Source organism: Ambystoma mexicanum, chromosome 3p, assembly GCF_040938575.1.
Source record: "Ambystoma mexicanum isolate Mex_15411 chromosome 3p, UKY_AmexF1_1, whole genome shotgun sequence".
NCBI lineage: Eukaryota > Metazoa > Chordata > Amphibia > Caudata > Ambystomatidae > Ambystoma > Ambystoma mexicanum.
The window spans coordinates 328,188,877-328,216,732 of record NC_090925.1 but is presented as its reverse complement, the minus strand read 5'-3'; the positions used below and the strand labels follow the sequence as shown (position 1 = coordinate 328,216,732).

At 47.3% G+C, this 27,856-nt stretch overlaps 1 protein-coding gene across 1 annotated transcript in view; it reads right to left on the bottom strand.

The window, feature by feature from the left end:
- LOC138579893 (3'-5' exoribonuclease HELZ2-like) overlaps positions 1–27,856 on the bottom strand; it is a 298,877-nt gene that overhangs the window by 247,545 nt on the left and 23,476 nt on the right. The window contains exons 2-4 of the mRNA XM_069650118.1: positions 22,803–22,947; positions 22,547–22,663; positions 22,094–22,286 (exon numbers count right to left, since the gene is read on the bottom strand). Of these exons, the coding sequence (XP_069506219.1) occupies positions 22,094–22,286; positions 22,547–22,663; positions 22,803–22,891 (399 nt within the window). The 5' untranslated portion in view covers positions 22,892–22,947. The remainder of the gene's footprint in view (positions 1–22,093; positions 22,287–22,546; positions 22,664–22,802; positions 22,948–27,856) is intronic.

Sequence of the window (27,856 nt, the reverse complement as noted above, 5' to 3'; positions counted from 1 at the left end):
GCGCCCGAATAGGGACCCTCCCCCACTTGCCCCATCGTATACGTTGTAACGGAGTAAAGGCGGAAGAACGGCGAGGACTGGACGGTCGAGCCGGGATCAAGAAGTGTACGGGGCGCCCTGTAGAAGTGAGGAGAGATTCCTTCCGCAGATCTGCACACATCTGATCCCTGATCGACGTACCGGGCCAGAGGGCAAAGGAGGCGAGGGTCCCGAGACGAGGCAGAAGCCAGACAAGCGCAGACACGACGTGGGGAGAGGTTGCGTTAGAACAGGCGACTTGTTTTATCAGGTGAGTCATTCCCCGATTCAAAGAGAAACCTGATTTTTGGTAGAGTGTTGATTTTGCAAACTCAAACGTCCAGGTAAAAGTGGCTAACCAAAGGGGAAGGTTAAAGAAACATGCCTGGAGTACTGTCCACTTTAGCGGGGCTTTTCAGCTGCGGTAGACAGTCCTTGGAATATGGCCAAAGTGCACCGCCTGGGGGAACGCCGGCTTATGATATGTATGCGAAATATGGTGTGGGTGCGATAATATTTTGTGAAATTTGGCATAGGCAAACTAGAAAGCAACCCAACCATCAGTGGCCGATTAATGGTAGTTTTGAGATGGGGAGGATGGATAACATAGAGAGGGTGCTGATTAGAAAGAAAGCGCGACCTGCAGCTTTTGAGACAGTCAAAGATTGGAGGAGGGAAGCTTGAGATAACACAAGAGAAAGAAGAGGAGGAGTGGACTGAGAGTCTAAGATGGGAAGGGAGACGGGACCAGATGAACATAGACAGAATATACTCGCAGCGGGAACTACACATAGCAGATGAATTAATGGAACATTTGTTAACACGGGTCGAGGCCCAAAACCAGAATCGAAACCAAACACGCCAGCAGTGACTGCGCAGGCCCAACCAGTAGCTCTCATACCCCCTCCCATAGCCCAAGCACTTCCCCTCACGCAAGCATTAACCCAAGCCCCGCCCACAGCACAAGCACTCCCACAAGCGCAGACCGCGGACACACAATTTCCCAGCACCCAGCAAGGCCCTTCACAGATGCCACCTGTGTCACTTGTCTCATCCGCACCTCCAGCTCTAGAGAAAGATTCAGCACCATCCGCCCCTCCCGAAGTCAAGATTGAGACTGGGGAGGCGAGAGGCGGGGCTGAAGGAACAGGATTTGGACGGGTAACTCGAAGCGCGATCAGCAAAGAGAGAAAGATTGAATTACGGCAAGAGGCAGAAATGTACATAGAAGGAAATGATGAGACGGCAGCATTGGCCTCATTGTATCGGTACCGAAGAAGAGACGAGAGACAGGTAGTGTTGGAATGCATGGGGGAAATTCTGGTGGGAGAATGGAAAAAGATACTCGGGAATTTACCGCGACAGCGATTGTTAGATTTGAATAAGTTAGCACATAGTGAGCAAAGAGATGAGGATGTAAGAAAACATGTGCACAAACTCATTGAAGTAAAAAATGAAATGGAAGACAGATATGCTGAGATGTTTGCTACACCTGAGTATAGTAGAGAGTTTATTAAGAAAGGTAGGAAGGAGGCGTCAAGGTTGAATATGAAAAAATCATGGCCGAGAGTTTTTCCAGGTGATACAAAGCATTTGCCGGTACCGGGACAGATAGGCGATAAACAAAGATTGCAGGTATGGGTAGGGGAAACAATGCGATGGATGTCGAACAAAAGAACGTCAGTAAAAGAAGTAAGTGAGATATGTAATGGGTACCCATTGGAGATGAGAAAGGAAGCGATGCAAACAATAGAAGGGGTGTTACTGCAGCAGGTCATTGGATACAATAGAGGTAGAGGTAATGCACAAGGCCGGGGACATTTGAATAATATGCATGGGGTGTCATTGGGATTAAATCAATGTGCATACTGTAAGGAGGAAGGACACTGGCGAGCGCAATGCCCGCACCTACAGAATAGAGGTGGGTTTGGTCAGAGAAGGCCTCATAGAGGACATCAGGGGTCGAACGGCCCAAGCAGAAGTAACATGCAGCAGCAGCAGGGATATACCAATGGAGGTACTCAAACCCAATCATATGGCCAAAACCAAGCACAACAGAACCAGACATTGAACCAAAGTGTTTCGAACCAAAATCAGGACGGGCAGGGCCAACAGAGAAATGATCGGAGTGGAGGACATTGAGGGGGAAATGGGAATATTTTTAATACACAACCAAATACGTATTATAGCAGTAGCGGTGACTACACATCGGACGATGTGTTATTTTTCGCGATAGGACAGCCCACGACAGGGGTCGGAACCAGTGTCTATTCCCGTGAATCAGAGAGAACCCTATGTAGAAATGAGAGTCGGGAATAAGGAGCACTGTTTCCTTGTAGATACAGGGGCACAGAAGTGCTCAATAGACCACCACTTGGTTCCGGAGATACCACTGTCGGGGCAGAAGAATGTTTCTGTAGGGTTCGCAGGTACACCAGTAATTAACCCCATGTCCGAAGCTGTCCCAATTACAATAGGACCATTTACGGAACAGTGTCCATTTCTTTTGACAGAGAATTGTGGAGAGAACTTGCTAGGATTAAATTTGTTGAGAAAATTGGGGGCAGTCATACATTGTACGGCAGACGGGGTGTTCCTCACGATGTGGCCTCACGATGCACCGGTGACAGAATTCATGTCAAAAGTGTTGCCAGAAGAGTTAAGTGGAGTACCAACCTGTCTGTGGGCAATGCATGATAATGATGTAGGATGCTTGAAAATAGAGCCAGCAAAAATAACTTTGAAAGAAGGTGTAACACTACCACGAATTCCCCAGTATAAAATTTCTGTTGAAGGTGAGAAGGGATTGAAAAGCATTGTTACTGACCTGGAGAGATTGGGGGTGGTTGAGGAAATTGCAGGAAGCATGTGCAACAGCCCGATTCTTCCAGTTTACAAGAAAGGAGGCAATGAAGTACCCTATCGTTTCATAATTGATCTGCGTGCATTAAACAAAGTGGTAGACCCACAATTCCCTTTGGTCCCAGATGTCACAACAATACTGACAATGATACCGGCCACTGCAGAATACTTTAGTGTAGTTGATTTGAAGAACGCATTCTTTAGCATCCCAGTGGATAAAAGCAGTAGATATCTCTTCGCGTTCACTCTAGGAGGTCGATCATTCACATTCACACGCATTCCACAAGGATATACAGAAAGCCCGAGCATTTACAGCAGAGCGCTAAAAGAGCAGCTAGACATGCTAGAACTACCCGAAGGTTGCGTACTCTTGCAGTACATAGATGACTTGTTATTAGCTGCTGACACAAAAGAGATCTGCAAAGAAAGTACTGTATTACTCTTGACACATTTAGCGACTCATGGTCATAAGGCAAGTTTGAAGAAATTCCAGTATAATCAAAAGGAGGTGTCTTATTTGGGATACCTACTTTCGAAAGAAGGGAGAAGATTAACACCAGAACGCATAAAAAGTATTCCTAGTATGCCTATTCCAAAAACTCAAAAAGGAATGAGAGCTGTAATAGGCATGGCCTCTTATTGTCTGCAGTGGATCAGTAATTTTGCGTTGATTGTGAAGCCGATGATAAAATTGACTAAAAAGGATGCAGAGATGCCTTTACAGTGGGGTGAGGAATGTCAGAAAGCGTTTGAGCAATTGAAAGTTGCATTGTGTGCTGCGCCAGTTTTGGCACTCCTAACTATAAAAAGATCTTCAGACTATTTGTGAGTGAGAGTGAAGGATGTGCATTGGCGGTTTTGACACAGGAACAAGGTGGAAGAAATAGGCCGTGCGGCTATTTTTCTTGCGCGTTGGACCCTGTAGCGCGCACTACCATGATGTTTGCGATCCGTCGCAGCGGCTGCTGCGTCAGTGAAACAAACGGAAGGAATGGTATTGGGGCACACTTTAATTCTGATGGTGCCACATGCTATAGACATTCTATTAAATAGGACGCAGACGCAACACCTCACCTCAGCTTGACTGACAAGATATGAGCTCATCTTGTTTGCACCCCACATCCAAATTATGAGGTGTAGTGCATTGAATCCTGCAGAATTAATGCCACTGCCCGTAGCAGAAATTGGTGACAACGAATCACCACCCCATGATTGTTTAATGATCACCGAAGAAGAAACAAAGGGAAGGATTGATTTGAGCGATATCCCACAAAAAGAGCCAGATGGGGAGTTATTTTGCGATGGCTCTTGTTTTAAATTACCTGATGGCACATCAACGGCTGCATATGCAATTACTACCCTAAAGAGAGTTGTAGAGAGCAGAAGGATCCCCTACAATTTGGCACAAGCCGCAGATATAATAGCACTGACCCGAGCCTGTGAACTCTCTGAGAATCTGAACGTAAATATTTATACTGACAGCCAGTACGCCTTTGGCGTGGTTCACAATTTTGGCTGACTTTGGGCTGAGAGGGGTTTCTTGACATCACATGGAGCCAGGATTCAGCATGGCCCTTTGATTGTGCGATTGTTGTCTGCGCTCATGTTTCCAAAGCGCCTAGCTATAGTAAAGTGCGAGGCGCATAAGAAAGTAACATGTAGAGTGGGAGAGGGAAACGCGTTTGCAGACAGGATTGCGAAGCAAACAACCACAGATTTGGGGAATAAAATGATGACAGTACAGAATGAGGAAGTACCTTGTATGATAGAGAATGGAGTTGCAACAGTCAAAGAAATGCAGGCTGAGGCCACGACCGAAGAGATTCAGGGCTGGGCTAAGGGCTCTGCTGAGTTAGATTTGGAAGGATGTTGGGTGGACAAGGAAACAAAGAACTGGATGTTGCCAAATTGTTACGTAACTGCAATGGTTATAATGGCGCATAGCCCAACCCACATTTGCGCAAAGAAAATGGTACAGCATTTATCCACAGTATGGAAGAATGAGCACATAAAAAAGAATGCAGAAAGGCTGGTGCAGAATTGTATCACGTGCCTGCAACACAATGTAGGAAAGGGAACCGTGACTCCAGCAGGTAGTTTCGGCCCACCGTCTATGCCGTTTGAGGTGGTCCATTTCGATTTCATAGAAATGGAAAGGTGCCAGAACTACAAGTACGTGTTAGTGGTAATCTGTGCATTCAGCAAGTGGGTGGAGGCATATCCTTTAAAAGACTGTACTGCCATGTCCACAGCAAAAGTAATGCTAAAGGAGTATTTCTCCCGGTTTGGGTTGCCTCGTGTCCTCTGGTCAGACAACGGCCCCCACTTTGTGGGTGCAGTAGTGCTACAGATCTGTGCAGGTCTGCAAATAGAGAAGCGATTCCACAGTTCCAGGCATCCCAGTTCTGCCGGGCTTGTGGAGAGACACAACGGAATCCTGAAGTCAAAGATAGCGAAAATTTGCGCTGGGAGCAAGTTTAGTTGGGTGGATGCATTACCCCTAGCGCTGTTGTGTATGCGCATGTCTGTGCAGGCTAAGTCTGGGCTCTCCCCTTATGAGATTATAATGGGGAGACCAGCAAATGTATGGTGCGCACCGCAGCCCAGAAAATTATGTGAGGTCGAGCATCCTATGTTAAGCACGTACTGTGGACTTTTAATACAAAAGTTGCGTTTGATTAATCAGCAGGTGCAGGAGGCGTTGCCAATGCGATATACAGGACCAGGACACTCACTGGAGCCTGGGAGCTGGGTGCTAATCAAAAACTTTGAAGGGAAGACAGCACTAGCACCCAGGTGGCGCGGCCCCTATCAAGTACTTTTGGCAACACAGACGGCCATCCGAGTGGACGGACGCAAGGCATGGATCCATGCTACCCATGCCAAAAGGTTCCCAGCGTCACTGAAAACTTTGCCTGATCCAGACGACGAGAAAAAGACAACGGTCTCGGAAACGAAAGAAACTGTTGCCAGTCCAGTGCCACAGCATCAGCCTGAGCAAGAAGTGAAAGTTGAAACAAAGCGTAAACGAGAAGTGAAATTCGAAGCAGAGTCTGAGGAGGCTGCCAGTAAGGGGGAAGGGCGAAAAGTGCCCCAACGTTGCTCAGCGGAAACAACATCACTGCCGAACGACACAAACCCTGCATTGCAAACATGAGCAGAAACAACGCGTGCACCCCTTTGGCGCCCACCAGTTCTTGCAAATGCACCAAAGCCAGAGAAAGAAACTACATCATTGCCACGACGCCCATCGCTGCCCATCATTGTGCCACAGGCTGACACTGAGCCTGATACTGGAAATACAAGGGCACTATTCACGGATCATACAATAGCAGGAGTGAATCGATATAATCTGCGGCCTCGACAGGCAAAGTGATCCACAGATCTTTGGTGCTTTTCTTTTTGGCCTTTGGTTCTACTCACGGACGGAGTAGGAACCAGGGGCGTAGAGGAGAGAAGTGTGAGAATTGTGAAAGTCGGACAATTCAAAACTCACAGCTCCTTGGTGCGCTGACAGAGTACATCTGTCCTAAGCCAGAGCGGGACAAGCTGGATGCACATGGTACTCTATCAATAAAGAACTGATCCAGGCTGTGAAAAGGCTGGGAGAATTGAACTGTGACATTTTTCGTTGAACATTTCTGGCATCCAGAACGAGAGACATTCAAGACGAACTTCGCCAGCAAGAAGAAGGACGATGAAGAACAAGTCAAGACCGGTTTCAGCCTCCTCCTGCACCCCTGCTAAACAAATAATAGATTTAAAGACTGTAAAATTAGGGGAAAAGCATGGTAAAAGGAATAAGGTACTGATTTGGACATTGGTCCTATGTTTCTTAAGTATGATAGTACCAACAGTAACAGCTATTACACTGTGGTTCCTGGAGTACGTACACCCATTAGAAACACTTTTGCCAAAAACAGCTACTGACAGCCCGGTTCATGTAATCACTGGTACTTTGCCCCCAATGGAAGAAAGACATAGAGAAGGTTACTGCAACAATACATTGTTGCTCATCATGAACATGACCCATGCGGTGTTAAAGAAAAAAGATTGCTGGGTTTGCGCCCATTTACCACAGCACGTTGGTAAAGGGATAGGCTGGTATGCACAACCATTGCCATTGATTTATTCCTGTGAAGTAACGTTAAGTGCAATGTTCTTTGGGAAATGGAACAAGAGTAATATGGGTCAGCTAGATGAGACCAATATGAATGAATTTGAGGAAGTAATCATGGGACCTGTGGGTTGTTCCATATTCCAAAATACTTGCGTATTTGCACTAGAACCCGTGAGAAAGAATACACGAAAAATAACAAGACTAGATAGATTACATAGGCAGAATAGACCAACCCCGCCAGCAGAAAGAACATCAGTAATGACATTTCGGATGAGGGATGAATGGAACAAAGATGCTGTGCCCCCTGCCTATGCATTGGATCAATGCCCCAAAACTGCTCCCCTATGTCTACAGAAAAAGGGTTCCTATAAAGTAGGAACGTTTAGCAACTGCCTGAACATAGTGGTTTTAAAACATGAAATAGAACCCGTGTACGTGGGAGACCCTGTTTATTTTATATGTGGAGAAAAAGCATATCCATGGTTACCTAGGAACTGGGGAGGTACATGCTACCTAGGTCTACTGTTTCCAGGAGTGTTCCTCTTGGAGACAGCAGAAGTAGCCAGACGAACAAAAGGTAGAACTCAAGGGAGTAGTGAGGATGGAATGATAGCAATGGATATAGCCAAATCATTTATACCGTTCTTGTCCCAAATAGAAAACTCTTACAATATAAGAAAACTGTCTGGAATATTACAAAAAACAATAGATTCCACAACGGATATTTTATTGAATATGACGTTAGAAGAAAAAGGAATAAGACTGATGGCACTCCAAAACAGGATGGCTCTCGATATAATATTAGTTGATCGTGGGGGAGTTTGCAAGCTCGTAAAAACTGCATGCTGTGTGTATATAGACGACTACTCCCCTACATTATTTAAAGCGATCCGGAAATTGCATGTCATAAGTTCCACACTCTCTACTGAAGCAGGGGGTTGGAGGATAGAATCCTGGTTATGGTGATTATTGCGGTCTTGGGGATGGAAGTTAATTTCGATACTAATGATGGTACTCGGGATATTCATAACATGCTGCTGTTGCATACAATGCTTACCAATAATATGCACTGAAATAATTGATGGATGTACTAAGGGATGTATGCACATGGTGTTGAGAGGAAAACAAAAGCATGGCCGGAATAACAGAGACACTGAGGAAAGAAAAATAGTAAAACAATTCATGGCGATAGACATTAATGATGGAAATGATTCAGATGCAGATACCCCAGACTCCTCCTTAGAAGTGGAGGATACAATGAATAAATAAGACATTTGGCACACGGCCAAAAGGAGGGTTTGTCAATCTGGAAAAATGAATACCCTTCATTTGAATGATAGACGTAACTTGATGGCCGTGGGCCAACCGTCTTTTGCACCGAATTGGAGAAATATGAACTGCTATGCTTGACCGACGAGCGGCCATTTTAAATGTAGTAAGAATCGCCATTTTGCTCGTTAACCATTGCTCATTGCTTTTTGTCTAAAAACTGCTTTGCAGCTTGCAATTCTTGCGGATTCTGCTTACTCTGCTCAACTGTTAACATTGTTGTCTGAATATGAAAGGACAAGGTCGCGGGAATGAAGAGTTTGCTGAAACTCTTCATGAGTAGCCCAGAGAGGAATGCCCATGCTCCCTCTCTGTAGCCTTGGGAGGAAGCTGCATGGCATTTAATCACTTCACAGCTGCCAGCCATTCTCGTACGATGGTAGAATATGTTAGAATAATACAGTTAAAGGCTTGAATTATGCTTCTCTTACGGCCCCCCTCGCAAAACCCTTTAGAACGTGTCGGCTCCCAGGACACGAATAGTACCTCATAGATAGCAAAGCTTGGAATGTGGCTCTTCCTCCGTATACAGATTGCTTCCAAGAACAGAACCACCGTGTTCTAAAAGATGCCTCTGCACTTTCTAAATTGCACATTGTTACTAGAATAGACATTGAAAGCATTATAATCGTCATACTCGTCGGATATGTCCATCGTTATCCCGAGTTCAAAGGAATTTAATACAGAGGGGTGTTGAACATGACTTTGCTGATTGTATGATATGCATTTGGTATATATGTAACTGATGTACGTAATTCACTCTCTTGCGTCCCTCGAGGTCTAGGAAACTCACGTCGCGGGGCGTGAGATCAGAATTGGCCAATTGATACTATCGTTTGCTTGCAATAAACCCTAGCATTGGGAATTTGAAACCTCGTGTCTGGCGCATCTTTTCGTGTACGGTCATTGCCTTGTTTCCATAGAACGAGGGACCCCTAGGGGCCCCTTTCAAACTGGTCCTTGTTAGTCGGGGCTGGTGCATCACAATACCTTCAGCATCCAAGGAATGTCCCAAATAGGTCACACTGGGGACACCTACCTTGCATTTGCTAAGTTTGACAGTGAGTCCACAATCTTTCAAGACACCCATGACCTCAAGGCCCCTGCAATCATGCTCAGCTTGCGATCTTCCCCACACAAAGATGTCATCCTGGAAACATTCCACACCCTTAATGGCCCCAAAGAGTTTTTGATTAATCCTCTGAAAAACCGCGGCAGCGGAGGCCAACCCAAAAGGCATCCTGAAAAAACGGAATGCACCAAAAGGGGTTACAAATGAAGTAAGTGGGCGAGATTCTCCGTGCAAATCTATTTGATTATAGGCAGACGAGAGGTCAAAAGTCGAAAAACATGAAGCCCCTGACACCAATGAAAGCATCTCATTGATATTTGGCAGGGGATGTCTGTCAACCCAAATACATGAATTGAGGTCTCTGAGGTCAACACACATCCTCATTCCTCCATCACCCTTCTGTGCCAAGACCACCAGGGCTAACCATTCTGAACACTCTACGTCTTCTTCTATGACCCCAGAGTCATTGAGTTTGTGCAGTTCCTCCTTCAAGGCATCACGAGCCATGATGGGGACCCTTCTGACCTTGTGAACAACAGGCACGGACCCTCTCTTGAGAACTATCTTGTGTGCAAAACCCTTCAATTTGCCCAACTTAGAGGTAAATACTGAGGGAAATGTACTCTCTAAAATTTCTGCCGTCATCCCCCCAGAGTACACAGCACCATTGTCCCCTTCAGTCACACTCATGATCGGAACAGGTTTTCCCGGTCTAATCAACAGCTCCAGGGCAGCTTGTTCTTCCCACCCCACAATGGGGTCACCATCGTGGGCCACATACAACTTACCCCTAGCCATTCTACCTTGAAAATCTATGTCAGCCCATTCAAAACCCAGAACCTTAATGGGTAGCCGCCCATAGGCGTAAGGTTTTATGTCAGGGGAGGATAAATCAGAAACCCTCTTGTGGAACTTGGATTCGTATAGCTCAGGGGATATCATAGTGTATGGAGACCCCGTGTCCACCATCATCTCCAGCGGAACACCGTTGACCATAAGGGTCGCCCAAGCTCTTTTCTTGCAACTCCCAACACTTAGTAATGAACCTTCAAGCACACTCCTTTCGCTCCCATCTGAACAACCCATGTAGCCCACTATTGTCACATCATCATCATCATCATCATTGGTGTCAACCATGTTCACCAAGTCCTTTGTGGAGACAACAGTCTTGCACATGCGGGCATAATGTCCCTTGGCTTTGCATTTCCTACAAACCACATTGTTAGCAGGACATCCCTTTGCACCGCTATATGGCCCCGCCACCCACAATTCCTGCACAAATCCCTCGAGGAAGACACTGCCCTGTTGTCCTTGTTCTTCCCTTTGACTTCCGTGGACTTGCGGGGAATGATGGCATGCACAGTTTCCCTTTTGTCGGCCATTTCCCTCACACTTTTCCTGGATTCCTCATTCGCACGGGCTATCTCTATGACTTTTTCCAGAGGCGGGCCTTTCTCTATCCATAGCCTCTCCCTGACGCGCACATCACACGTCCGCATCATCACTTGATCACGGATGTATTCATCAATGGTGCCTGTGAATTTGCACGTTGCTATTAATGTACGTAAAGCAGTCACATAAGCATCAATCCCATCACTGGAACCTTGAGCTCTCGCGAAGAAGTGATACCTCTCAAGTACCACATTGGCCCTCTTGCCAAACCTCGCCTCCAACTTGCCCAAAGCCGTTTCATAAGCCAGTATTACTCCAGGTAGAGCAGCCCCCCTTCACTCCCTTCCGCGGGGGCAGCTGGGGCAGCATGCACATTGGGACCAGGAAGATGCCTGAATAGCCTGAGTCCCTCAGTCCCCAAAGAGTTGAGTAATGCGGCTTCTTTTTCGTCATCCATAAATTTGGCGCCACCTGCTGCTCTTAGGTAGACTTTAAACGTGTCAACCCATAGATCCCACACAATTGCTGGTTCACCCGGACTAGCCAGGAAGGCTGGAGGGGGACGCGCATTGTTGTGCTGCATGCTGTTAAGGTTACTTGGTTACACCAAGCAGAATCACAGTCAACTTCTTCCTTCCTTGTCTGCGCTATCCAGGGCCTTTGGCAATAGACATAGGTAAAGTCCAAAATATCCCACACGCTAAGCGCAGGGTTAATTCTTCGTGTTGTCAGGCTCTCTGGCTTTGGACAGAGGGAAACCCAAGAGTTTTGCTCGGTGCACGCAGGGCTAATTCATTCGCGATCGTGTAGAGGAACGCCCCTATGTTGCTCTCTTCATTTCTGACGGCACTCCGTTAGTGGGCGGAGACTCTCCCAGCGAGAGAGCTCACTTTCCGCTCTCCCCCCCAGGCGCCGACTCTCTGCGGGAGCTCCGCGGAATGCTACCTTGCACTACGGCCGGGGCTGAGGCCTTTGGGGCGCGTGGCTTCTGTTCCTGCCTCGTTGCTTTCCCCGCTGGCGGTTCTCCCTCTGCCCGCTGTCCCAGAACTGCGCGGTGCCGAGCTGCAGGATGGGGCTGGAGCGGTCACCGTAAGCGCTGCGGGCGGCGCAGGGAAAATCGTTCACCTGTCCATGGGCACACGAAGAGTCGCTGCAGTGGGCAGGGGCACCGCAATCGACCCAGGATGGGGAGTGCAGACCAGACACACCTGCCCCTCTTGCCGGCGTCTGTTGGTCGTGTCTTTGCTCCGCCCGAACGCTCACTGTGGCAGGGGCACCGCGCTCGACCCCTGCTGGGGAGCGCCGGCCAGGCACGCCGGCTTGTGATGTGGAAGTGGCGCAGAGAGGGGTTCCTTCCCCTTCTTCAACAAGTTGCTTGACGCGGACGGCTTCAGCTGGGCAGCTCTTCCCTTGAAGAGCTCGGAGACAGCCACGGACCGGCAGCCCCTCAGGGAGAAACGCAGGCAACTGCTGGGCCGAAGTCGACTGCATGGGTTGGGGGGCTGGTTGCCCTCGTCGCCAGTGTAGTAAGGAAGAAACACAGCAGGTAAGTGGAACTTCTTTATTGGCAGCCTGCCTAAGCCCAGCAGTGCTGAGCCTACATTCAGCTCTCAGGAACAACTGCTAACCACAACATAAACAAACATGACATCATAGCATGGGTGGAATTCTACGAGGTAGAATTCCACCCAAGAGACATTATAACAGTCTACAGTCAGAGACAAAAGAAGGAGAAGGGCAACACTACGCGGCCCACCATACAAGGAGAGAGGTGAAAAGTTGATTGAAGAGGGAGGGGAAGCACTCCGTGGGGGCGAGCCCTGAATAGGCAGCATAAGAAGGGGTGGTGGATGACAAAAGGAGAACAAGGGCAGGGGAGGGGGCGAAAACATCTGAGGATCAGCAAGGGCGATGAGACCCGAAGAGGGGGGAGGGAGCAGGCGGAAGGGGTCGAGGACCCAGTTGGGGGGGAAGGGGTGGGGGAGGGAGGCGGCTCGGCATATGGATGGACAGAGGGACAACAAGGAGGATGGGAGAGGGGAAAGGACGGAGCAAAGTGGGTGGGAGGGACTCATCAGAGAAAGGGTAGGTGAGTGTCATCGGCAAGCAAAGGAAGTAAGCAAATTAACAACCGTTCAAGTGGGTAACCCATAATGTCAGGGGGCTTAATACCCCCCTCAAGAGTAAAAAGCTAGAACAATTTACGAGAAAAGAAGGGCCGTATATTCTGGGCCTACAAGAAACGCACCTCATGCACAAAGACCAGGGGCGACTAAAGTTACGGGGATTCGACCGGATCCGTGGCCATAGCCATCAAAAACACTGTGGACTTTAGGGTTCTCGAAGTTCTACGGGACAAGGAGGGAAGGTACATAATGGCCAGGGGGACGTATCAGGATTTCCCCAACACTATGGCAGTAGCATATGCACCAAATACAGGCCAGTAGCAGTTTTTGATATGCTTTTTGGCAGTATTGGAGGAGAATGCACAGGGCCAAATAATCCTGATGGTAGACCTTAACAAAGCCCAGGATAGAGGGTGCGATAGGTCGGTGGCATCCATGAGGGGAAGGGGAGCGGTGATGTCAGCGGAACTAAGGGAGAGCATCGAGAGGGCGGGACTATGGGACGCATGGCGGGAGCTGAAGGGGAATGAAGAGGGCTACACTTTCCTATTGGGAGTTCATGGGTCTCAGTCCAGAATTGACTACGTCTGGGTCTCAACGGGCTTAGTGGGACGGATCCGGGATGTGAATACGGGCCCCATTGGAATCGCGGGCCATAAGATAGTGTCCATTCAAATGGACCTAGGGCACAAGGAAAGAGGGGTATGGGGATGGAAATACCCAAAGCACCTACTTAGGGCCCAGTAATTAGAGAAGAAATGGAGGGGAAAATCAAAGGCGTCTTTGAATCCAACAAGAGGGTGGACACAAGGGAAGAAACAAGGTGGGATGCGTTCAAAGCTACGCTTAGGGGAGAACTGATACAGCGATGGCTCAGAAGGAAAAGCAGCTGAGAGCGCTGGAGACACAACTTGAAACTGAGGTGGAGGTAGCAAGGCAACGGGCGGGAACAACCCCTTCTAGATCCTCCATGACGGAGTACAGGAGAGCGATAGGGCAATTAGAGATGCTTCGCACTAAGAAGACGGAGGGGGCACTGCTCACTGTCCGCCAAAAATACTATGCCAAAGCAAATAAAGCAGATGCACTCCTAGTGCGACTACTGCGGGGGGCGAAGTCCAAAAACACGATCACGGCCTTGAAAATGGAAAAAGGGGAGAGGGTTACACGGGTGGGGGACATTCAAGAAACATTAGTGAAGTTTTACGAATCCCTATACACATCACAAGGCCCCCAGGCCCACACACAAGAGGACTTCCTGCAAAGGGTAATGATGCACAGAATTGGGAGGGAGGCACAGGAAGCCCTTAGCCGGGAGATCACAGAGGACGAAGTAAGGAGGGTGATCAGGAACCTGCCGTCAAACAAAGCTCCAGGCCCAGACAGCTACACAGCGGCCTTTTACAAAACGTTTGCGACCGAATTAACCTTGCATCTGACATATCTTTTTAACACATTCAAGAATACAGGTAGAATAACCCCATCTATGGAGGAAGCTAGATTAACCCTCATCTTCAAACCTAATAAAGATCCAGAGGAGAGAATGTCGTACAGGCCCATAGCGCTAATAAATGTAGATGCCAAGATCTACATGAAGATCCTGGCAAACAGATTGGAGGAACACCTCCCAGACCTGATCCACCCATAAGGGGAAGGCAAACAGCGGACAACATCAGGAGGGTGGCGCACCTGCTGGAAAAGGTGCCCAAAACTGACACTGCTGTGGTCCTCTTAGCGTTGGATGTGGAAAAAGCATTCAACCTCATGGAGTGGCCCTTTCTGTTCAGGGTTATGCAGAAAATGGGCATTGGTGGGGAATTCCTGAAGATGGTCCAGGCTAATTATCAGGCGCCATCAACGAGAGTGGCAGTGAACGGGGTGATGTCCAGACCCTTCAGATTGAGCAGAAGCATGAAACAAGGCTGCCCACTGTCCCCAATGCTCTACGCAATTCATTTGGAACCCCTCCTACAGGCAATAATGGAGGCAGAAGTTATCCACGGCATTCCATTTGGGGGGGAACAACAAAAGGTGGCAGCATTCGCCGACGATATGCTGCTCACACTAACAAAGCCAATGGAATCCATTAATGTGAGTAGGGCGCTGCTGGAGGAATTTGGGGAGGTCTCGGGCTTGAAGGTCAACCTCGAAAAATCCGAACTACTGAACTGAACTGGGGCAGGGGATTGTGATACACTGAGGGCACCCACCCCATTTGTGTGGAGCCCGGGGGGAATTAGGTACTTGGGGGTAAGAATCACAGTGACCCTGGCGGGATGGTACGTGGCTAATTATCCCACACTACTGAAGGGTATTAAGCGGGATTTCAATAAGTGGAGGAATCTTCGTGTATCCTGGATGGGGCAGCAGGCCGCAGTTAAAATGGTTACGCTCCCGCGCCTACTGTATTTATTTCAGGCGATCCCTCAAGCGGTACCGGCAAGCTTCTTCAGGGAGATTAAGGCTTTGACTAATGAGCGCCTTTGGGAAGGGTTAGTAGAAAGCTACTGATGGCACCCAGACGGGAGGGAGGGCTAGCGCTGCCAAACTTCCAGCAGCATTACGAGGCCACACGACTACAAGTAATTAGAGAATGGCTCCAAGAGGGGGAGAATTCACAAAATAAACAATGGGTGAAAATGGATAGGGCAATAGCGCACCATAAATTAGCAGAGGTGCTGTAGGCTACCGAAACAGCACAGACCAAAGCACCTATATGAGAGCTCTATAACCAAACTGATGGTGGACAATTGGGACAAACTGGTGGGATCCAGGGGGATCAGAACCTTCCCCTCCCCCTTTATGCCCATCTTTAACAACGGCGACTTCACACTAGAGAAGGGGGCATTCACACAGTGGCAGGAAGGAGGGTGTAGGAAGCTGCTAGATATGTTCCGGGGGGAGGGAATACTTTCTTTCGAGGAATGTAAAAGGGAATTTGCAGTGAAGGAAGGGGAGAGGCTCAGGTACACACAATACGGCACTGGATTTTGCACCCTGGAATCAAGGAGGCCGCGCTCAGGAAGACAACACAATTTGAAAATTTCCTCTTATCTAATGACGGGTCAAAAGGGTTGATATCCAACTTGTATAAGATATTAGACAATGCAAAGCCTAGTCAACAGTGGCCGTACATGCGTAGATAGGAACAGGTATTGGGGAGGGACAATGAGAGGGAGGAATGGGAAGGCCTATGGAGGAAGATCCCGAAACTGGTACGGGCAGCCCAGCTGCAAGAAGCATGGTACAAGATATTGCTCGGCTGGCATTAAACGCCGGCCTGCCTCCACAAGATATACCCGGAATCACCAGGGGTATGTTGGAGAGGGTGCGGGTTGGAGGGCACAGCGGAGCACATTTGGTGGAGATGTACAAAGATAGAGCCATCTGGAGGGAGGTACAGAGGGCACAGGATCAGGCCTAAGGGCCAGGAGATAGCAGACCACTGGAACAGATTTTACTAGGAATTAGAGGGGGCGCCATAGGGAGAGAACCTAGATCCCGAGAAAAGGCGAGAGTGGTCCTAACATTGGCAGCTATGATACTAATAGCACGGAGATGGAAAAGCACAGAGGTTCCCAATTTACAGGACTGGCTGTGGAGTATATGGGAAATTATGGCTTTAGAATGGACAACATACGCCACGGACAAAAAAGTTCACTACTCAGCAAATGAGTGGGGAGAAACCTTATCCTTTCTCAAAGATAACTTTCGAGTGGTATGGTGCCCCCAACACCTAAAATTATTGGACTTGCTGTGATTTTTTGGCACACCGTCAGTGAACAGAACAGACCAAGGAAAGCCGAGAAGCCACCATGGGGATGGGTGGGGGGGTTTGGGTGGGCGCAGTGGGCCCAGTTGGGGTTTTGTTTCATAAGTTGTAAAACCAATAAAAAGAGTTTTAAAAAAATAATAATAGATGGATGGGATTATCTAATAATTGGGGACACACTGAAAGGGTATGTGGAAGAAGGAGGGGACATTGACAGGGTAACATGGCTATGGATGGCCAAGGAGTAATGTAGGGAGATTATGGGAAAGACGGTGTTTATTGAAAGATTGATCGAAGGGGGGAATGTAATGAAGGTGCTGATCAGTACCAGACAGTGTGGGCGCACCTACCAATTGAGGGAATAAGGGAGAGGGGCTGGGACACCTCCAGGGTGGAAACAATGGGGACTCTGGGAGCCATAGCCAACCCTCAGAACAGGCTGGAGAGAAGGTAGGGGAAGGGGGACACCTTGTTTATGATACATCAACAACATAAGGAGCTTATATGCACAAGTACGAGAAAGATGAAACCACAGGTAAGCGCTCCCTATGGGGGAAACCGCAGGTTGGGTTTCACCCTGAAGACCCGCTTCGAAAACACATGACCTGTGCATCACGGTTAAGGGCTGGGGAAGCTGCGCTCAGGCTGCCCCACTCCAGTAGACCTCAGTCGCTGGGAACAGCAAAGGGTGATGTAATCAAGGTTGGCGAGCCGGCCCCACGGCTACTCGTTGGAGCTGGGGAAATCGACCTAACCCAGAGAGGCACTTGCAGGACACCAAAGCGTTTTAAACCGCCCTTTGGCCAGTGGGTATGGGAATGAGCATGTGGAATGGAGACACGCTCCCAGCAGAACCAATCAGACGGTACGTTTTGGTGTCCCAGGAAAGTAACCAGCCCCAGAGTATCGATTCCACTGTTTGCGATGGTTGCTATCTTGCAAATGCTGTGTGAATGTCTCTCTTCCCACTAGTTCAGGGTGTCTCGTGTTCCTTCCGCTTTTGTACTACCAATGGCAGATGAATAAAGTGTCAGGGTCCCATACAGTTCATAGTTGAGACACTCAGTCTGGAAAGGTGGACTGTCTAAGATTTAGACAGGTACTTAAGGGGGAGTTTAGTGGTTTGTGGAAATGGCATGGTTTACAGTGACAGTGGAATTTCCTTAATGTATCCTTCAGGAAGCCTTTGTTTTCCCAGGGCAAGATGGAGGCTCTGTGCAGCAGCATTGATTGGCTGAGGCTGGGTGTGAGGTAGTTTGGAATTCTTTTTAGAATTCTAAACTGCCTTTCATTCAAGTTACCGTCAGAGCAGGTCACAGCTTTAGCAGCTCCAGCATTAGAGATATAAACCCTGTCAAGAAAAGAAATCTACACCAGAAGGAGTAAATGATCTATAGATTAAGTTCCTGAAAAGAATTGAGAATCTCCTGGAGATCACTTTGAAGAACAGAAGTAAAAACCACAACTACAGAAGAAGGAAGCTAAGTGAACCTTTTAATCTCTGAGTTTCAGTGTTACAGAAAATATATTCAGTAATGTTTTATGTTTAAGGAAACAAACTGCAAGTGAAAGACTTTATGTAAATATATTTATTGTACAAGGTTAAACGCCATCTGGCAAGGAATTAATGCTAGTTGCAGCACATTGCCACGTGTTCATTTAACTAACCTTAGGAAGCGGATAAACAGCGTTGCTTTGTTTGTTTTACTAATGCACTAGAGAAAGTAATCCTGCATGGGTTACTAACTTAAATATACTCGTTTAGCTTTTTGGGTTCGTCGTCGTTAGCGCAAGGAGATTTTCCGACGGCCAGTTAAAGTAAAGGACCCACGGCATTGAAGTGCGCACATGCGCAGTACAACGTTTTTGGTGAAAACTCAGACAACGTTCCTCAAGTCAGTTTCCAGAGAACATTACGCTTTCAACTGAATTCGGCTGCGTCGCAAATGCAATTTGTAAACGCATCAGCTATTTTAAGTTATTTGTTGACGTTTAACTGTAGCAAAGCGCAGAGCTTCGCAATGAGCGTTTGGGTAAATGTTTCTTTAAATAAGCAAAGACTTCATTTATCGCTGAGGTAAGGACACGTTGCTTCCATAGTAAACATTTCCAGTAAGACTTGCTTGTTGGAACTATTAAACTTAAGTAAGAGCAGAGAAACTGACACAGCATCAAGGACAACTATTCAGAGACCTTGGCATGTAAAAGTGATTTAGTTCAAAGGCTTAAGAGTTCCAAGCAAGTAAACTGCCAAGCAGTTATATGGTGGAGGATTCAGTAAAAACAAGCATAACTTCAATCTTCAACATATAAAGGGCCTATCAGCTAAATAGCATAGGCAGCAGGTATGAAAGGGAGGTTTGGGGAAAATGACCACATAAAGGATTAGAGAAATAGCAGATCAATTGTAATGTGTCTGTAATGATCTTTTAGGTTTTCTTCTGAGCAATCCAGTCGTGAGGAGGTCAGATTCAGAAGTCCAGGGCTAGAAGAAACCTGCGTTTGTTGTTTTCTCCACTTCCCCTTTCCCCTTTTCCCCTTGGGTTTGCCAGCTTTATAGTTATTACTCAAAGACTGTTGGGTTGCCAGACTTAGTGGGTCTGGCGGGCTATCATCACTCCTGCAGGAATTCCGAAACTCAGCCTGACAAAGGACCAGCGGTCAGCACAAATATGTTATTACAAATTGCAAACTGTTTGCGGGTGGAGCGGGAAGCAATGTGGCACCCACACGGGGAGGAGATGAGCTGGGATAGGGCAGGTCTGTTTGCTCCAATCATGTTTGATTAACGTATGTCTAGCTATTGGAGTATGACGTATCCTAACCAGTTAGCTTCGTGAGAGCCGCAAAGCTGTGAAGTTTGAAGTACAACTATTTCTAATCCATGAACATTGTATTAGCAGTATAAAAATGATGTTCACTGTGTGACAATCTGTCAGCTCTCATCAACCACTGTGCTGTTTTATTTGTGCTTGCCCAGCTGTAATTTATTTATTACAAGTATTTTGATACAAGGGAATGGCAGGATATATTCGTCTAGCTCTAGATCCTGGAATTCCTGATGTGAATTGGTGTCTCCAGTGTCCCTAAAATCCTCCTGATGTGTGAAGGGGTGTATTGGGAGTCCAACTGTGTCTTTGCTTTTTTATGAAGGGGTTCTCTCTCGAATAGTCAACTTTCTCTTTGCATGTGATTCGTGTGTTTCCATAAAATCCATTATTTTGGACGAAGTGTCTGTAGAATGAGGGACGGTAGACTGTTTGTGAGAAAGTAAATAAACCTTTATTCAGGTATAAGCCCTCCTGGCCGAAAGGGTTATGGGGCTTGAATGGTTTCAGTCCTTGGCATCAGGGGCCGATAGACTGTTTTCTCCCTTCAATAAGGAATGTTTCTTCTTTCCTTCTGATGTTCGCACTGGTCCTTAGTACGCACAACGGTACTCTGACAGCTGGACCTGCCGCACGCGGGAAACAAAGAACAAAGAGTTCAGGTTGGTTCCCTTTTGAAGTCCCGGCCCGTCCCTCCTCCAATCCGCATTCAGTAAGTAGCCTGGTCCTCCTGTGTAAGTCCCGTCCCCGTTCGTGGCTCTGTCTGTCCAGGTCCCCATGGCCTCCTGATCCTGCCATCGGGGGGCTGTGACTCAGCCTACCCCCTTCTCGCCTGCTCGGTCATCTGGCCATGGGGAACCGCTATGTTTCCTGCAGGATTCCGCGTGTGGCCCTGATGGGACAACTGCATCCGGGAGAAGACGCCTTCCCTGAGCAAGTTCCTCACTGACTGCTCCCGCTCCTTATCACGGTAGGGTTTGGCTGAGTCCTCCCTTCCGAGTCACCTGTTGGGAGAGGGTTCGGAGGAGGAGTCATATGCCGGTGTTGGGTTCTGATTCATTCTGGGACACGTGATGGGTCTCAATTCCCCTTTCTGATAGGGGTTATACCAGGGGTCTCTTCAGGGAAAGCTTGTACAACCGGTACAGTGTCCGTAAATTCCTGCATCGACCACTCTGGCAATTTGGGGTTGGTTCTGAAGCGGTTGAGGTTTGGATTGGTGTTGAAGCTAAAATGTTGGCATCAATGCCCTGATCATCAGCCATGTTTTATTCCTCCCACTCCTCCTCTGAGCCTTATATTTAAAAGCAAGCCTTTTTCTGCTTCAACACCTTAGAGAGCGTTTTGACGCTCAATGTGGACATAACAGTTAATGTAAGTTTAGTTTAACACTTTTTTAATGTGTCGAGTTAGGCACCAGTTGGGTGCTGTCGTTGGCTGTTTCTGTGTGGGTAACGCCCAACGTAGTGTCTGTTGTTGTCTCTTGTCTTTCGCATCGATGCCAAGACTCAAAACTTTTATTTCCCTCGTGTCTGTGTTTGTGTCGTGGTGGTCTCTAGATCGCAGAGGGATTTCTCCATAAATCGCCCTGTGGTGTAGCTGACAGAGCTGGGGTTAGGAGGGGAATCTGCTACGGTACTTGCCTTGAAAGCACCTCTTTGTTTCGCTGTAGGGGTCGGTCTCGACCCCAACAACTGAAACCCCAACCTCGATTTCTGTTGCTTGGGCACTGGAAAAAGCCACATGTTTTGAACTGTGCTCCCAAAGAGTTTTCAGTTTAAATTGTTGGCACACCTGGCAAATTACAAATTACACCTGGGACAGAATTTAAAAGGTGTTTTTTCCATAAGAGCCTCGGGGAAACACTAGCCTGTGGGCTGTAAGGTTGTAAAGACATTCTCTAGGCCTTCATGTAAATTTAATATATAAGCATATATCACTGTAGCCCTTGTTGAGTCACAGCCAGGGTAGCCTTTCATCAGATTCTGCTTCGATGTCAAAGTTGGCGATCCGCGTGCAATGGTGTTTACAAATGTCTCTCCTCTACAAGTTTTGCTGCCAACCGATGCCATAAAAATAAAACAATCAGGGCGTTGACGAGTGATGGATCATGGGTACATGTAGGATAGGGATAGTGTGACATGAACGCCCTGGTCGAGGCCCCTTTTTTCGACTTTGAAAAAAGCAGATGTTATACTCCGACCAACCACTACATGGCGGACTATGCAAAGCATATTAATCTAAGCAGATTCACAAGCCCCAGAAAGAGTGTTATTTTTATAACTTTCCTGTGTGGGCCTTTTTACTCATCATTTCTGCCAAGTGTTTACTGTACTACACAACAGTGCCATCTTCCTCCTTAGTTCTGCCTTGCTGCTTGGTCAATGCTATTTGAGAGTAGTTTTGCTCAACTGGGGTTGTGAATAACCTTGCTAACCCTAGGTTGAGGTTTCCAACTTCTCCCACAAGCAGCAAGCTGGCTAAACCAACCTAGCAAGCTCTTTCTCCATTGAAACCACTCATATTGTTCCCTGGGCTGCCTTTCCCTCACTCCCCTGTACAGTTCACACAAACCTGCTCCGCTTTCTTGTGGCTGACCAGAGGAATTAGAGTCTCTGGCTCTGTACACATGCCACACTCATCGATCAGGATCTGCTTGGTGGGGAGTTTCTTAAGGTAGTCATGAGAAGCGGCGCAGCATGTGCATAGGATAACATCATGGCGCCGCAGCTCCAGTTCACGTGCCTTCTTAAGAAGCGATTTGTACCTGTAGGTAATGGAAAGTAAAATAATAACATTTAATGTATTGCGGCACACACCAATCCCACAGCACCTATTGGCTTTTCATGCCCACATATTTTCTCCATGCAGTTTTACATGGGGGACATTTGTTTAGCCCCCACTTCTATTTTTCCTGTGTGTTCGGCAGCAAGTCAGCCACAGGAGGATGCGATACCAGTAACCCTCACCAATTTCACTCCCTGCAAACCCTCTGCTTTTGCCCAGCCAACAATGATGCCTACTCACTCTTTGATATCCTTTTCCGACAGCTCCTCTTGAGAACGTATCCTGGCATCAAACTCAAGGATCTCGCTATGGTACTCATTGGACGACATCCTTATTCGGTGATGCAAAGTGATGGACCTTGAGGGAGGGAAAAAGATAATAATTAGTTCTGAGGTTCAGCAATCTAAGGCAATTCATGAGTGGGACATGCAGGGACCTCAACACAAGGGATGAGGTCCATTTTCACCACTACATTGCTTGCATTGGGATTCCCTACCTTAGCTCTTGTCTTGGCTTTCCATCATGGAGGGATTTGAAGTTCAAGTGCATACTGCTCCCGGGATAGGGATAGTCCACCACCTCCATCTGCTCACCCTACACCCGTAGGGGGCGCAAAACACCCCTCATCGGCAGCAACATGGCTAGGAGGAGAACAAAGAGGATGGCCTTTAGAAACTTGAAGCAAGAAATCATTGTGCCTTCCCACAGCACCAAAGGGAAAAAGGTAAGAACCAGTTGCTCCTTTGACACAGCGGAAACGCTGCCGGTCCTTTTGAAACTTCTCACATGTAATGCCTACCTTGCAACTGCAAATCACAGGAGCCCACGTTTACAAACCTAATTAATCACACACCAATTAATGGTGATTACAAAGGCAAGCCCAGCTTTCAGGCTCAGTAGAAGAGCCAGTTGCTCGAAACACGTGTCAGGCTGCACCTTCTTTCGGATTAAACTACAAATTAAATAACTTTCATTTTGGTTGTGTGCGCAGTGTGTTTGAACAAAATCCCTCTTGTAAGAACCACTCTACACTGCCAAGAGGACTGGAGCACCCCTGCATTTACCACATTACTAAAAGATGAGGGGATTCGGAAACTAAAACCTTGCTTGTCAGAATTATTTTAAAATGTACAGTCTGGAGGGGAAAGGGTTCTGATCACCATCTGAAGTGTCACACCGAGGTAAAAGTAACGCCTCCTGTAGAATCCTTGAGTGATTGTGCATTTCTAAAACAAAGATTACTATTTTTTTTAACATTCCCTTGAATCTGGTTGTGATGTCACTGCTGCACATGCTCCCTCAAACATCAGCTTTACCCCTAGGCGATAAACATACAGTGTGCTTCTAAGCCTCTATTATTTCTTTGGGAAGTTACTCTAGTACGGGTGCCTCCCATCATTGTTAGTTTTCATTCTCACACACATGTGTGTCAAACTATTTTAATGCATGCGTACCCATTTCCTCCTTTCAAGGAAACCATATTAAGTGTTAAGCAAGGGCTCAGGTGCCTTTGACCAAGGCACCTGTTAATTGGCTTGTGCTTTATCTGAAGCAGATTCTCCCAGATTCTTGGCACACGCAGCAGGGCAAGAACACTATAGCAGTTGTATTACCATTGTGGTGTTGTATTTAGTATCCCTGCATGCAGTGATCTGTAGAAATGTGATTATCCAAATGCTTAAGGCTGAGGTTATGTTCTGTTATAACTGGCCTTCATTTATGCAGCTCTAAAACGTTACTCATTTGTCGTCCTTCAATCTGTGGCCCATATGTACCCATTGTTAGTGCAGTGCGTTGGCTACCAATGGTGCTTACTTGTGGCATGCAAACATAGGAGGTGGCTTATGGTGTATAGTGTGGCTTGCAGCCCTATTAACAGAGCTATTTTGGAAGCTGTAGAGGGGGTATACTGTGCAGCAGCAGCAAGGCTGGCCCTCACCCTTGGACTGGGTGACTGTTAGGATGGATTTCTAGAATCTGGCTTGGTGAACGGATTCTAGGAGGCCACCCTAGTTATAGTGAACAGGGGAACTCTGAGAGGGTAGCCAAACCCAATCAAGGTAAGCGTGGAGTGGTCAAAGCTTAGTCTCAGGAGAAAGTGAGTGTGGTCAGAGGTCCACAATGAGTCCACACAGTGAAGCACATCATTCAATGTAGACAGGCAGGTACAGAAATACACTATTATAGGGCCAAAACACTAGAAAATGAAATAAGCAGGTAGTAATATCACCCAATACTCGGTTATCAAACATATACAGTCACCTTTGGTTCTTAGAAATGCATTCAGTAACTTAGACAACAAAATGAAGGTAAGCAGTATGCAGTAGAATGAAACCAGTTTTCAAGAAGGATACCATTATATCCTGAAGTTGCATGCAATGATGACAGCAGCCACTTCATGTAGGGCTGTTTATTCAAGTACAGCAAACATCTAGTCACAGCAAGCAAGTTCACGTGTTATGTTCAATAGCAGGACCGATAGCATAACACTGGTAACCCATCCTTACTCCGGCAGGCCTCTCAACTGTTCATCATAGAACACTCCTGTGGCCATTAGATGAGCCCCATGATGTCAGAGATTACATACCATTACATTCTTGAATTTCTTTTTTTTTATTGAGTGCATTTGGTTAAAAACCCTTTCACACTAAAATCACATAAGTAAACATAATAAAAAACAGATTAAATATTCACAGTGAGCATTACAAATTTCATAAAAGTCCCAAATCAATAAAAAATTCCTGAATAAATGCACCATGAAGTTACCATTATATTCAATTACCAGCTAGTACTAACAGTCTATCTTTCACAATTAGCCAAATATGATAAGCGCTGATGTAACGACAACGGCCTGTGCGCCATAAAGCATGCTCCAAAATTGATCAAGAATAACATTCCGTAATTTAGTATAACCTTTGTCATATAAACATTGGAGTTTGGAGTATTGTGTTAATATGTGACGGGCAGTCTCCACATGATCGCCACAAATCCTGCAGAGTCTCTTATCTCTAAGTAATCCTGTCCAAGCACCAACGTACCCCAATACCAGCAGTATGTAAATTCTTAAATATAGGACGAATTGTAACAACCCCTGGGCAAGCAGAATTCACTAATGGAGGACTTCTGGACACAACACAGGAAAAATACTTCCACTGGGAAGTCACCGCACAGCGAAGATGGCCTGAGCCTCTCCAGTCTCGGTCGAAGAAGGCCTTACAGAGCAGGATCCCTTGAAGCTCGGAAGCTGAAACTCGGCAGGAAGGCGATTTGTGTTGCGAACTTCCTTCGTTGAACATGAAACGGTGACGATTCTACGGAGGTAGCCCACTGGAGAGCTGGTCTGTTCACCAGGTGGCCCAGCGACACTTACGAAGGTTTAGGACAGCTGGATCCTCGAGGTTGGTCCCACCAGTCCAAGAGTTGAAGCACTGTTTGGGGCCTTTGCAGATCAGGTAGTGTTGGCCTTTGCAGATCAGGTAGTGTTAGGGGAGTTTTCCTAAAGTCCACTTGAGAATAAGACTCTATAAAACTACCCCTTGGTATACAGGTCCCTGTTAGGCACAATTTCCATTTCTGTGCTAATTTTCTCCCACCTTAGAGACCCCCAGCTCTTTTGATGGATTTAGGTCTTTCTTGGCTTTTACTCTGTAAGTTCAGACAGGTTTGAGCCCTTTGTGTGTTTTGCCTTTGGCAGGCTTCAGCCCTGAATCTGGTCCCTGGCTCCAGTGTGTCTGGAAGGACAGGAAGTGAGGAAGGGTCCCAAAACTCCCCTGTCCTTTGTCTCTAGGTGTGCCTGATCGAAACCAGTCCTGTATGGCTGGCTGGCTGGCCAGGAATGACAGCCACCCTGTTGGGTGATTGACAACCTAGGGCTGTGAATGAATGAGAACGAGCATAAAAGGCAAGGTTCTTGGGACAACAGGCAGAGTCAACCACTGGAAGAAACATCCGAAGAAGAAATCGTGAACAGAAGCCCGCTGCAACCTCCTGGAACTGGAAGTGCCCGGTGAAGCCCTGCTGCTGTGCGGACCTCCTTTTTCGCATCGACAGAGAAGCTCTGGACGGGACGACATCTCCCGGGCTAGTGGGACCAACTAGCCCCGAGACAAACTCCACTTTGGCACAACTCCCGACTTACTGTGCCTCTCCAGTGCTGCCAAAGCCCAATGCCAGGTGTCAAGTGTCCATTATAGAGTGCAATGTCTTCCGCAGGACGAATCCAACCAAAAGCTCCAAGAGCCTCCTAAGGACACTCCAGAAGCAGGAAATCCTGATCCAAAGTCCCCTCACCACAATCCAGGACCGAGGGAGCAAGGAAGGTCCAACCGGGGATATTCGTTCTGCATGAGTACGGTTTGCGAGCTGCTGAAACCACGAAGAGCCGCTGAACTGAAGAAAATCCATAGCTGACAAAGTCCTTTCCCCAAGTACTGCCGCAGGAGCATGCCAGACGACCTCCCTCTTGTGCCCACGACTGAGGCCCAGTGCTAGGGAGAATTCTCAGAAATGTGCTAATTCCCTCTAACTTAGAGACCCCCAGCAACTTTGCTGGATTTTGAGGACTTGATTTTTTAAACCTGGAGAGAGCGAGACCCTTTTTTCCACTCTCTCATGTATTTTAATGTGATTTTGAACACTGTGTTTCTTTGGTTGTGGAGTCTGACAAACTCAATGGGCATAATATTTTACATTGTGTCACACAGCACCTTCATTGCAGTGACACAGGGAAGTCTTTCAGATTTCCCAAAGGTTTAAATACCTTCTCTGGGATAAACTACTGTTTCCCAGAGAAGTAAAGTGAAATTGCCTTTACTTACATTTGTAACTTTCTCGACCAAGCACACACTATCTTACAATAGGGTGCTGGGGGGGTTGCTTAGTATCCCCTTTGTCTAGCTTCTCATGTAACAATTTTATGTTACCCTTTCCTCGATGAATGGCTGGTGGCAGTGGTTTACTTTTAACTACTGTGGTGTGCATTTACCGCGGACTGAGTTCGCAGCTGTATTAAAGCACCCAAGGGTGCCATTTTTGTCCAAAATGGCCACGGTCTTCTTTTTTCGCCATTTCTTCTTGGAAAGGTCCTTCTTGCGATTTATTCTGCGCGCCAAACCAGGTTTGGTCCCTTTGTTTGCTTTGCCTTTTGTGGGATTCACGAGTGAATCCCGCCTCTGGCTCCAGCGTGTCTGGTGGGGGCAGGAAGTGAGGGAGGTGCCCAAAACCCAAATGCACTCTGTGATGATTGGCCAGCTGACTGTCCAGCAAGCACAGCCACCCTGCTGGGTGACTGACAGCTAGGCTGGAAAGATTGGGAGAGAACTGAATAAAAGGTGAGGCTTTTGGCTTGGAAGTCAGAGTCGACCACTGGGCAAAGGAACCGAAGAAGAATTTGAAGAAGACGCCTGCTGCAGCTCCTGGACCATTGGTTTGCCTGGCGAAGCCCTGCTGCTGTGCTGAAACTCCAAATTCGTATCGACAGAGAAGCCCCTGCAAGGACGACTTCTCCCCTTGAGTTGGTGGGACCAATCAACTTCAAAGTAAGCCACCTGG